At 36.5% G+C, this 14183-nt stretch overlaps 1 protein-coding gene across 1 annotated transcript; it reads left to right on the top strand.

Moving 5' to 3' along the window:
- The first annotated feature begins 13056 nt into the window (after window positions 1-13056).
- LOC130673905 (E3 ubiquitin-protein ligase XIAP-like) lies at window positions 13057-13431 on the top strand. The gene has a single exon (XM_057479120.1). It carries the CDS (start codon window positions 13057-13059, stop codon window positions 13429-13431), a length of 375 nt encoding a protein of 124 aa, XP_057335103.1.
- The last annotated feature ends 752 nt before the right edge of the window (window positions 13432-14183 follow it).

The raw sequence follows: 14183 nt of genomic DNA, 5'->3' as shown, positions 1-14183 counted from the left end.
AAAGTGTAGTTGAATTTCCTGTATAATGAAAATTTTTTTTATGTTTCGTTATGATAGTATTTATCATCTATTTTTAGATTTTGTAATCTCCTTAACACCGTTATTTTTTAGTTAAACTAATACTAATGTCCATACAACTTAATCAAACTATCAATTTCGTATTATTGACCCACAGAAAATTGAGCAGCACTAGAAATTTACATGCTGAGCTGTCTCTTCCACGCCTTCCACCTTACGCAGATTATAAATGAAAATAAATATTTTTTATCATGCAAATTGTTTATTAAGTGTTTTGTTCAAATATGTAGGACAGTATAGAGTTACATGAATGCATAATAAAAATTAGAGTTATTAAATTACAAAATAAACTGAAAGAACACGCATGCACTAAGTAACATAGAATTGAGCACAGTATGTAATATAATCACTTAACGCAATGCTTCAAATTATTTGAAAAACTGAATGACCACTGTATTATAGTGCTTAGTGAAATTAAAAAAACAACATCATATTGCTATCATTCTTCAGAAATTTGATTATTAGTAATCAAGTAGAACAATAACCACTACCGAATCGAAATGGTTACATTAGGTTGAGAATATGAATAACAGCAATAGAATTACTTCTTATTTCCGAAATAAAACAAAAAATTGAACTTAATTACTTATTAGCCTGCACTATGTTAAGTATGATATTAACCAAAATAATCGCATTAACACTAATCAAAATTCATAAAAATTATAATAGTAGTGTGAAATAATAGTAACGAAACTATTTGATATAACTTATCAAACAGTTATGAAATTAAAGTAAAAATAGAATCAATAGTTGAAAAATCATACTTATCTTAGTGGATTTGCTTAAAAAAAAAAAAAAAAAATTAAATAAATTTTGTTATAATTTCTATTAAACACGTCAAATACTTTTATGCAAAGTATGAAATTAGTCATAGAATTAACACGGAATTACGATTGAACTAGTTGGTTACTCGCTTTTTTTTTCAGCATATCTTTGTTGACAAACTTTCATTTTGCGCTGATTATCAATGTATGATTTAAGTTGCTGAGGTTGGCGATTTTTCAAGACTTTATTTCCTCTTATAGCAGCTGCACGCTCTGTCAATGACGGAAGATTTTTCATACTTTCAAATTTTCCAAATCGAGAAATAACAGCTTTTTTTTCATCATGCGTCGAAGGAACTCGTTTAAATTATTTTCTTCGAACCTAAATTATAAAAATTGTCACGTAACCATTAAAATAAATTTATAATTAATTATTAATAAGTATTGAAAATAGTATTTAAGTTTAAATTTGAATGGTTACGCAGGCATTTCGTTAGCACGCCGGTGCTGAGACAGCATTTGCTCGCGTGAATGAGAGCGTCTCCGTCGCGGATTTTAAAAACAGTATTCGTTATATGGCGCCCAACATGGGGCCAGGGGGTCATTAATTTGATAATTAAAATTTTTTTGTGTAAAAAATAAAATTTGCGAGTTTCCACAGAGGAGTGGGTAAATAAAAATTGATTCACCGATAAAGTTAAAATTGAAAATTTATATATATTTACATTGATTATAAAAGTAATTTATATATCTATTTATTGCACCTGATTTACATATATATACACTTAAAATGAATTCATGGGAAGAAATCTCTGCGGAATCCGATCGGTTAATTAAATTAATGTCGTCGATACGTATACATGGTGGTGCTACGGGCGATGAAGCCCCCGCAGGTAATAAGGCCGACGAGATTAATAACGATAATATAGTTAATAATGACAACGCGGTCAACAATGATAACGCGGTTATTAACGAGGACGCGGATAATGAGGATAATGACGAAAACGCGAATACTGATGAGAAACGGGATTCACACGTGAGTGGAACCGATGACGATATTTCGATCACAAAACTCGAAAACAGTCGTGGACTTACACCCCAACATATAATACCGACGATCATACGCAGTCCCGTGAACCGATCTGCCCGGGAGGTAGAGATCGTGGGTGAACACACTTCACTTGCCCATGCGACTGACCCTGGGCATAGAAGTGGCCGGGGGCGCAGGAGAGCGTTACGGACGGCTTGAAGTGTTGAATCACACGACACCTCTACTCCACTGCCAGAATCTGAGCTCACGTGGATGTTGATGCGACCGGATGACGAAATCCGGATAATCTTATTCGGTTTAGGGTTATCAACCGACGGTAGCAATAAACGACGCTATCGGTTAAACCGTTATCATAAACGGGCTCTTGGGATTCCGAGTATACCCTGGGATCCGACTCCAGATGAGTTAACTCGTGATATAGACGCGCGGGCGACTAAATTGACCGACGCTGAGATTCGTCGATACCTGTTATTGCAGCAAGTGAATCCAGCAGGTACCCGCGAGGTAATTCAGGATCGTTTTCAACGGTTATTGCGACGCGAGGACGGGGATTTTGGGGCCCCCTGGAGTCTCAGCAAAGATGAGTTCATCCCTGTTGGCCAGGAGGTGCCTGAATTTCCCGACGGCATGGGTGCCTATGTCACCAGAGCGACACTTGTGCAGGCATTGCGCATGCTTGAGGAAAAGATGGAACGTGGACAGCAACAGTTGATCGAAATGTTGAGTCAACCCGCGGGAGCTGACCCATTTCGCGCGTCTTCACCACATGGTGGCCCAGCTGTACTTGCAACATTGCCAGAGCTCAGCGCAATACCAGCTGGAACCTCTACCACGAGTTCTAGACGCGACGCCAGGCCTGCCAACACACACGACACCCGCGTGCACAATCAGGTGATGAATCCGCTAGCAGTACAACGTGGTGGCAATACAAATCAACCACAACGGCAAAATACCAGGTCTGGTGCCCCTCCCACTTCTACCCAGTCACATGTTCACTTCCAGACACCCCTGAATCATCACCGTGGCCGAGATTCGGATCGACACCCAAGCAGTTCATCGAGCGAGTCGGATTCAGACGATAGTTATACGTCTTCCTCATCTGAATACCACTCCCACCGTAGCTCGGGCCGGGAAAAACGCCATTCATCACGTGTGTTTGCTCGGGATCACGGTGAAATCGCTAGAAACTGGAAATTATCGTTTTCTGGTGATGGTACGATGACCAGCGATGAATTTTTGAGACGCCTGGTCGTATTAACGCGCAGTGCTGGAATTCGTCGCGCTGACCGACTTGCGATACTTCCAGAAGTCTTCAAAGGTAAAGCTGAAGACTGGTTCAGCGCTAATTACCACCGATGGTCCAGTTGGGATTCATTTAAGGCGGAATTTTTGACGTGGTTTAAAAGTGGTGGTCGACAACGTGAGATTCGGGCGGATATCCGTGTGCGTAACCAGGGGTTGAAAGAAACCGCCCGTGATTACCTGATTTGTCTTCAGAATTTATATTCGCGTTTGAGGTATCCACCATCGGAACACTCACAAGTAAAGCGGGCAACAAAGGGATTGTTACCCGCCTACTGGGATCACTGTCCACTCGGTGAGTTTAATACTTATCATTTGCTGTCAACGAAAGCCACACAGATTGAAGAAAGATGGAAAGCCGCAAGAAATCATCGTCAACCACCACCGAGGAAAGAAGCGAACATAAAAGAGTATTCGTATTCTGCAGGTATTCGGCCTCCGAGGGATCATCGAGCTGTTATGCACGCAGTTGATACTACTGCAGAACACTCTGATTCAACCAGTGGTTCACAATCGGCCCAAGGGAAGAAAAAGAGACGCAAACCACGCAGATCTCGCCGACAGAGAGTTGCTGATCAGGATTTGGCACCTGTCACACCTGCTGGATCTGATCAGTCGGTGAAACAAGTCACTGATGGAGCAGTGAAATTCCCAAATCAACGCGGAAAACACACAGCCCGCCATCGAACCAGGAACAGAACCCAGGTGCGCAGAACCGCGGCGCAATCCCGAAAAATAACCCGGGAATGACACAACAACCTCCGAGGACGTCAAATCCGCCTCAGAATTATTCTCCGAGGGGTTCAATGAACGTGAACAGGGGTAATCAAGTGCCCCCGGGGTATATCAATAATAATAACTCGTCGTTTGTTCGTAATTTGGGGCAAATGGGGCAAAACAGACCCGCGCGTCCACGATTCTGCTATAATTGTGGCTCGCTTGAACATTTGGGGTACTAATGTCAAGAACCACGCCGGGATATCTGCATGAGATGCGGTACAATTGGAAAGACGGCCGTAACTTGCGCATGTAACGTAGATAGCCGTTCCAACGCGTTTCAGTTACCAAAAAACGACGAAGCAGCCCGCCAGTAGAGGGTGGCGGTGCTGGACGTTCATCAATCCCTCCAATAACTATCACCAGGGAGCGGATTTCGATGAATTCACGTCGTATGGTTGTCCAGGCCGATATTCATGCTGTTTCTGATCCACCATACGAGGCCAAGTGAGAAGACGATGCCACACTTAATAAAATTACCGCGGTAGGAAATCAAACAGCCACTTTAATGTCACTGATAAATCAGCCGGGCGATGAAAATGGTGATTTTTGGCGATTACATCACGGTAAACCCCGACCACAAGTCGTTAATAGCGCCGGTACTCAGAAAATGGTCGCAATTATTGACACCGGAGCAAAAACAACCGCTTTTGGCGACTTCGCGAGATAATTAATGTATGACGGGTTCCCATGTCTTTTTGAAGCTCGGCCGACGCGTTTCGGTATGGCAAATCGAACGACTGACGTGAGTGGAGGCGTGGTGAATGTTAAAATGACTCTCGATGACGTTGAGAGGTCATATTTCCGGTTTATTATATTCCTCGGTTGGGAAGTTTAAATTTAATCGGTACAAATTTCATAAATTACTTTAATATGGAATTAGACCTGAAAAACCGATTATGGCGTATACGTGGCGGTACCTGGCACAATCTGACGTTCGAACCTGAAAGTAATCCGAGTGTCGAAAACGTCGCAGCTGTACACGAACTCACGCAAAATGAAACCGCGCAGTTACGTGAATTTTTGGACGCACAGCGTAAATTAATGCCACCGGGTTTGGGGTTGACCTCGCTGGTTGAGCATGAGAAGACTCAAAGACGAGCGACCTATTAAACAACGAGTGTATCGTCGATCACCAGTGGTCTTGCAAGCATTACACGAGGCCATTGACAAGATGCTTGCAGATGACATAATTGAACCTGCTCCAGCATCGGAATGGTCCAGTCAGCCTATTATGATTAAAAAGCCTGATGGATCATACCGCATGTGCGTTGATTTCCGCGACGTAAATAATGTGACCGAAAAAGACACATATCGACCGCTGGATATGATTGAAATACTCGAGAAATGTCGTGATGCGCATTATATTACGACACTCGATATGAACTCGGCGTTCTGGCAAATTTTAATGAATCCAAACAGTCGCAAATACACTGCTTTTTGGGTTCCCGGTCGCGGTCTTTTTCAGTATAAACGTATGCCGATGGGTTTATGTAACGCACCGGCGAGTTTTCAGCGCGTGATGGACAAAATAATTACACCAGATTTATCTTCATACGTATTTGCATACCTGGATGATGTAATTATTGTCACCCCGACGTTTCAGAAACATCTTGAGATGTTAGAAGTTGTTTTAAGTCGGTTACGCAACGCCGGGTTCACGTTAAATTTCGATAAAAGTAAATTTTGTCAGCCACAAGTTCGATTTTTGGGCTTTTTACTCGATAAAAAGGGACTCAGGCCAGATCCTGAGAAAACTGAACCGATTTTAAATTACCCGCGGCCTAAAAATGTCAAAAAAATCCGACGATTTAACGGTATGATTAATTGGTATCACTGTCATTTAAAAAACGTCGCGTGCGTGGCCGGTCCGCTGTGTCGTTTGACGCGTAAAGATGTACCTCGGAGATGGACTGAGGCTGAAGAAGAGTGTTTCCAGTCACTTAAGAAAGCTCTTGCGGAAGCTCCTGTTTTATCCACACCTGAATATACACTACCGTTCACATTATTTACGAATGCAAGTCAGTGTGGACTCGGTGCAGTCTTAGTTCAACGCAACAGCGATCGGGAATATTTGATTGCATGTGCAAGTAAAGCACTCAGCAGCGCGGAAGCCAACTACAGTACGACTGAAAAGGAATGTCTAGCGGTAGTGTGGGCCGTGCGTACATTTAGACATTACCTCGAAAGTTTTAAATTTACAGTCGTGACTGATAGTAGTAGTATTGCCACTATAGCGGACCCCACTCCAAAGTGGAGGGGGATATCGCGCGGCGGTGAGAGCTAGAGTGGTGAGAGCTGAGCCGGCTCTGGCTGATTTAAATTTAAATAATATTAATAATAATAATAATAATAATAATGATAATAATTATAATAATAATAATAATAATAATAATAATGATAATAATTATAATAATAATAATAATAATAATAATAATCATAATAATAATAATAATAATTCCGTAAAAAAAAAAAAAAAAAAAAAAATTAATATTTGAAACAATGAATAAGAAATTTACTATTTTTAAGTACGAAGATGGGTGGAGATGGGTGAACATTGGTGAAGATAATCATAGATTTTCATTAGGTCTCGACGCTTTACCAACTTAGCCACTGCGACCCTTTCCGTCTACTTAGGCAACGAAACTTGGCCTGCTGCGCATGCTGATCATCTTGTTGATGAAGCATCGCAGCAGTAACGATTTGGCGCTCAGGTGAGGCCCTCGGTAGAGTCGGACTACCGGGGAAAACCCCCTGAGCATTTCACTTAAAAAAGAAATAATAATAATAATAATAATAATAATAATAATAATAGTAATAATAATTATCATTAGAATAAAACACGTGCTCACATATCAATTTTAAGAATAAAACTTTATTCCCGTTTTATCACTTAATCGAGAAAACTGAGTAACTCATCGCCCATATCAATCACACCCTCTACATTCCCTGTGTATAAATAAGGAGCGTTGTATATCCCTTCCGTTGTTTTGTAGATGTCCTCCAAAACACACGGCAACCGGAGTCCTGTGAGCGTAGTTATTTCATCCAGCATATCCAGGACTTCTAATAGCTTGTAGCTGTAAATACTCGCCAGCTTGTAAAAAAGCTCAGCTACCTGACGTACCACCTTAAAACGAAAGCTGGTCACACACTATTTTTTCACTTATAATATACATAAATATTTTGAACTTACATGGCGAGGCAAACTCCGGACACGACGCACAAAAAAACGATCACCCATGAATACATTCATTTTAGCTTTTTATAATATCTGTACTACTCAGTGGTCGTAACGGTACTGTTGTTCTTGACAATTAAATATCTCTGCTAAAAGATTAACAAAGTATGCTTAGCGTTGCTTATTATATTGCACACAGCTGCAGTCTGTACCATCGCATATAAATTTAAAACATAGAGTGAATATAAACGTTCAAAATTAAAATGCATAATAATTACACATAGAATAAGCCAATATAGAATAATTGAAGTTTTAAGTAAAAAATAACCAGTTTACCCTAATATTTTCAATCCGTTTTGATTTTCTACGTTTAAATAATATATACACAATATATATTTAAATAATTTAAGCAGGCGTTGGTAAGATTAAATTCCCGATGTATAAACGAACTCTGCTTTATCAATGAATAAATTACAGAGCCAAGATCTTTGTTATCTTGTACACTTACCGCGCGGCAGACAAGCAGCCGTTTAATACTTTTCCTAATGTCATGATAATAATAATAATAGTAATAATAATGATAATAATAATAATAATAATAATAATTATAATAATAATAATAATAATAATAATAATAATAATAATAATAACATAATAATAATAATAATAATAATAATAATAATAGCGTATTTAGGGTATTTTTAAATAACTTATGAAATACATTTTATTATGTTTATTATTTATCAACTAATAAATGATAATTATTACAGCAATTACTACAATATAATATTAAGCAATAATATTATTTAAGAAGATTCTTTTGATATAAATTCAAATTTACAATATTGCTTACCAATGTGAAATATGTATAGTTTATTGGCCATAGCAGCGGTGTTCATTAACTCAATCTGCTCAGGGTTTTCCATCAAAATTTTGGCTGTTCTTGTAGGTAGGAAAATGTTGTTTTCGTCGTTTAAAAAAGCCACCACGGTTTTACATTTAGCGTTGTCCACCAAGCGAATTGATGAAACCTTGTATTCCTTGTTTTCCTCTAAATCAGTCATTTTTATGGTTGGTAAAATGTGATTCAAACGGCTAACGGCGTTGATTCTTGATAGATCCATTGTAAATATCTGAAAAGTATTAATTACGACTCCCATAAATTATGGTATTTTTAAAAATAACACAAATAATTGATGTTTGCAGTCATACAAACCTTTGTAGTTCAACGTAATTAAACAATTATTATTATACTAGTTTATAATAAACAGTGTTAAGACTCTTTTAGTAATACAGTAGTGCGGTAACAGATGCGTCTTTATATACAGATCCAAGCCCCCACAAAACTATCAGATTTTACCTGATCAACATTTAGAAATATGTAATTATGCTATACAAGCGTTTTTATTTTGTTAAAAATAATATAATTTTTATTATTATTAACTTATTTTGCTTAGCTACTATTTTTCAGTAACAAAAACACTGACATTGCTAGACAGCCTAAAATATTGAATAAAAACAACGTTAAATAACATTTAAGATATCCAATTTCCTTGTACGCTTTTAAAATGCTCACCATGAACTTTACACTTGGATAACTTAATTTCACGTGTTTTGTCTAACACTAATATTTAATTCCACTACAATAACGTTTTCATTTTGTTATAAATAATATAATTTTATATTATTATTAACTTTTTTTGTTTAGATAGTATTTTTTCAGTAACAAAAACATTAATAATAGGACTAGGCTAAAAAGTATTAAATAAAAACATTGTTAATTAATATTTAAAATATCCAAATTACACTTATGCTCTTGGTCATCTTATATTTACCGAATGAAAGTTTCAGTGTATTATTTACTAAAACTAAAAACAGTATGCATGCACCAATTAATGTTAAAATATGTAAATAAATCATAAATTAAAATAGGTTTCCACGCTGCTCATTTAATAATATAATTTTTAAATAAACAAACGTATATATATATATATATATATATATATACAATTATATCATAGCTATTGCACTATGGTAGTCTGCAAAGCGAAGCATCAGCAGAAAATATGTTGTTTAACTTATGTTTGTACTATCTTGTCATTTTACATTCGTACGTGACAGAGTAAACTAAGGTCTAAAGAACTATTAATAACAACGTAAACGTGTGATTAATTTTAAAATGACATCAATCAATAAATACCTCTATGATGAGCTTATACAATTAGTGGTGTTTATACGTAATAATAAGCCTGAATTAACAGTGGCGTTTCCGGACGACCGTTTAAAAGTATGGCAATATCTTTCAGAAGAAACCGTGTTATTGTTATTAAAACGTATTATTTTATTCACGCCTGCCGGTATAATAAGTGATGCTTATGAAAATGGTTTGATTTTTTCAAGTGCTAAAATTATGCATACTGTGTGTGGTTGTTCAAGAAATAGTAAAAGAAAGGGGGCTAAAAGGCTTTCTAAATTGATGACTGCTTATGGTATGTACGGCTATACATTTGAATATCACAAATTTTAATAATTAGTTTAGCTGTTTCAAAAACTATTGTGCTGAATGTTTATCTTTATATTATAGACCAACATTGTAAAGAAGATGTTTTAGCTGCTCTTTCTAATAATGACAACAACACCATAAATAATGATGATGACGATGCAAAAGCTGCTGAATCGTCTACTGCTGCATCGGGTACTGCTCCTTCTTCTTTCAACATAGAGGTGCGTTAGAATGGTATTTTAACATGCCCGAATGATTTAAATTATTTGACAACAAATTTTTATAGCCTCAACCCTCCACTTCTTACCAACAACGCGAAGATGACGGTAATTGGCTCGAGTGTTCGAAAAAAACCTTTTCAGTAATACTACCCCACGAAATAAAGGATCAGGCTGGTTGGGTACACGTTGACCGAGGAAACCACATATCTGTTGAATATATTCCGGAGATAATAGACAGCGATAATGATGGTAATGATGACAATGACACTCTTTCTGTTTTATCATGCGATACATGCAATGCTGAAAATGAAAATGAAATGGAAAATGAGGATATTGACTCTTTTGCACAATTAATACCTGAAGAAGATGAATTTTATATGAAAAATTTCAGTATTGGTGAACAAACAAGCCAAGAAGAGCAAGAATATAGACTCCGCGTAATAGCTGAAGCCCGTATGGATGTCTTTTCTGATTCTGAAACGGAGAATAGTGAACCTCAATCCTTAACAGGTAAATTAAATTTTTAAACTGATACCCTATTTCATTAGACCAATATCTATTATTTCCGTAGATTTTGTTAACGCATACCTTAACGCCGATCATGTAGAAGAATAAATTTTAAAACAAGTAAGCCAAACAGGTATTTTGATTTTTATAGTTAAAAATGTATTTATAATATTCTTACAGGCGATCAACGAGGCGGTGTTTTAACAAGAAGGGCACGTTTGAAAATCCAAGCAGCTAATCAACAAGCACTCTCACAACGTTCTGAAGAGAATAATTTTTGGAGTGTTGAGCCACCCGGCTAGCGTTTTATTATTGAAAAAGAACACTCTAAACATTTTAAAAAATTCAGCGCAAAAGGGGTGGAGAGCGTTATTCGTATCTTACAACCACCTACAAATACCAATAAAGTTCAATGGCTTGAAGGTGGTTTGAGAGACATTATAACGCATATTACCTCGAAATGTAGAGGTCATGATTATGTGGGGTTTACAATCAACAGCGATAAATTCACGTCAGGACCCGTATGGTCTCGTTTTAAGCAAGCTAACGCATATACGCCTGACGATCTAGGCTTATTACTAAGTAACGTAGTACAAAGTGCCGGTACTATCACAACAGACGATCAATTAGTCATTACAGTCTCTACTGTAGATGGTATTGAAGGCACAGGTCGAAAACTTTTAACGCATCAATATATTTACAAAAAATCTATAATACCTATCAATAATAACGATAATTTATGTTTACCGCGGTCATTAGTCGTTGGTCGGGCCTACGTTGAAAGAGGTGAAATACGTACAGGTACGTTACATCGGAAATGGAAATCAATCACCGATAATAGATGTACCCTACAAAAAAAGGAAGCGTTGTCTTTGGTTCATAAAGCGGGTGTTAAAATTTCTAGTAAGGGTTGTGGTATCGAACACGTCTTTACTTTTCAAAAATATTTTGAGCGGTTGGGTATAGCTATTGTAATTTATGAATTTCTAACTCTAGGTAAAGGTGACAAACCTATATTTGACGGGCGCGAAACTGTTCAATTAACTTTTGGCTGTATACAATATGTTATATATATATATTATACTACGAAGATTCACAACATTTTCAACCAATTGTCAATTTAACAGGGGCTATAGGTAGTAAAATGTTTTCTAATTTATGTAATATAGGTTATACAAGGGGTTCAGAACATAGATGTTCTAAAAGATGCCCTCGTTGTAAACAAATACCTGTTTGTAATTATGTATGTAAACGCATTTGTACATTATGCAATAGGTGGTTTTCAAATAACAAATGTTTTGAAAACCACCTTGTTAAGGGTTCTAGTAATTTACGAGGGAAAAGTAAAGATACCAGCGTCTGTGAAACAGTAAAAATCTGTACTGTATGCTGCCGTCTAACACGTTTGGGCAGTGCAAATCCGCATGAATGTAATATCGTATTTTGTAGAGTATGTAACAGTAAAAGACCTATTAATCACTATTGTTATATGTCACCATTAATGGTAAAAAAGTTACCAAAAGTTGTATTTTTATTTTATGATTTTGAGACACAGCAGCATACCCGCGTTAAAGGCTCTCGTGATACATATCTTCACATTCCTAATTTATGTGTCGTACAAAAAACATGTTCTTATTGTTGTGATGATAAAGATGTTTCAGATATTTGCAATTTTTGTGGTCAACGTAAATTCCTTTTTGATAAAAATCCTGTTGAAGAACTTACAAACAAATTTAACAAATCAAAACAAAATATCTCGAGCAGATATTAAAAAGAGAAATAATAAATTTAGAAGAGGATGCTGCTGAATGTCCAAACTTCAATTTTTTTAAGAAAAATACTAAAACACAGTGTTCTCTACATCATTCTCTAAAGCAGTGTTGTACAGCTAAAAATTGGAACTGTTCTTTAAATCAAGCTGTAAGTTTACGTAATTGGATTATCGAAGAGCGCTCAAAACCCTTCATATAAATTTTAAATATCACTACCACAACAACCCTGCCATAATCTGTGTAATGGACCCGTGCTGGAAACATCCATGGACTTCAATTATTTGCGGTCCAACCGGTTGTGGCAAAACAGTTTTCGTAAAAAAATTTATGCAATACTTACAACAAATGAGTGATACTAAATTTTCAAGAATAATATTTTACTATGCTGAGTGGCAACCAACATATAAAGAATATCCTAACTTTGAAAAAATTGAATTTCGTGAAGGTTTACCTAATAATAACGATTATAGTTCTGATAATAATGCTAAATTAATTATTATTGATGATCTGATGCGTGAAGCCGGAAATAATACCGTTGTTGATCTTTTTACGAAAGGTAGTCATCATAAAAATATTAGTGTAATATTTATTACTCAAAATATATTCCATCAAGGCCGTGGTCAGAGAGATATTTCATTAAATTCACACTATTTAGTGATTTTTAAAAATCCTAGAGATCGGTCACAAATACAACATTTAGCACGACAAGTGTGTCCAGAAAATCCTCTTTTTTTGCAAGAAATATATTATGATGCTACAGTTAAACCGCACGGGTATCTTCTATTTGATTTGAAACAGGCAACACCTGAAAATTTTCGTTTCCGAACGTGTATTTTTCCTGACGATAAATATCAGATTGTGTATGTTCCTAAAAAAACTAAATAAGTAATAATTTGTATAATGGCTTTAACTACTCTGTATAACAGCATTGGTTATCGTTCAGAAGCGTTAAGAATACAAAGTTATTCGCAATGGCCCGAGCCAACGGTATCTCCAGAAAAACTAGCAAATGCCGGTTTCTATTATACGGGAGAAGGTGATTGTGTTAAATGTTTTGAGTGTGGTATAGTAATATGTCATTGGCTTCAAACCGACAACCCCGTGAGCGATCATAGGCGCTGGCAATCAAATTGTTGTTTTATTCGCAACGTGCCTTGTGGTAATGTGCCAAAAGACGTGGATCTCAGTACAGTGTCGCCCGTAGAGCAAAACACATATCGGCCACGTTACGGTGATGAGTTTAGACCTGGAGCCGTACCGTTTTCAAGTGGCTAAAGCAATATACACCGTAATATTACAAACAATAGTCGAATCGTAATGGCAAAGAAGTTACCTCTCGGGAAAAAAAAAATTAGTTGTATTACAGGCTATATGCTCTATGCCTAAAGAACAGAGACAAGCGGTTTTACGTAAGGCCGATACTGCGTTAATAAGGTGTATTTGTGAGTGTGCTTCAAACATCTTACAAGGTACTGTTGATTTGAAACAACAAGAAAAACAAAAATTAAAACGTCACGCACAAGTTTTGAGAAAATTAGCTTCACCTAACAGTAACCTGCAACAGAAAAAAAAAATAATTGTTCAAAAAGGTGGTTTTTACCACTTTTTTTAGCACCTATACTCGGCACCTTATTATCCAATCTTATATCTAATTAAAATGGAGTATGCACGTAAAATGGTACTGGTTCCTGAAAAAACAGTTATTACCGCCGATACTGTAACAAGTGCGAGTGAAAATTTAGCGGATGTGTCTACACCGAAAAAGCAAAGTATACAAACTACAGGAACAACTCTATCGAGGCTGGATAGTGAAATGTATCGGATACTATACTCTGATACATATCCAGACGATCGCGCAAAATGGTCTGCTTATTCACAAGTGTTAGAAAAGTATTTAAGACTAATAGACGCTGTCAAATTTGAACCGATCAGTGAAAATAGTTTATATCATCATAGTAAAAGACCCCTTATTGAAAAAACCGGTGATAAGGATTTTTCAGCTATTAATAGTACAATTATTGAAAGTG

Source organism: Microplitis mediator, chromosome 8, assembly GCF_029852145.1.
Source record: "Microplitis mediator isolate UGA2020A chromosome 8, iyMicMedi2.1, whole genome shotgun sequence".
Lineage (NCBI taxonomy): Eukaryota > Metazoa > Arthropoda > Insecta > Hymenoptera > Braconidae > Microplitis > Microplitis mediator.
The sequence above is the reverse complement of the archived record's forward strand: the minus strand, read 5'-3'. Positions and strand labels throughout refer to the sequence as shown.

Coding starts and splice junctions, on each gene's coding strand:
- LOC130673905 (XM_057479120.1), top strand. CDS start 13,057: ATGGCTTTAACTACTCTGTATAACAGCATTGGTTATCGTTCAGAAGCG.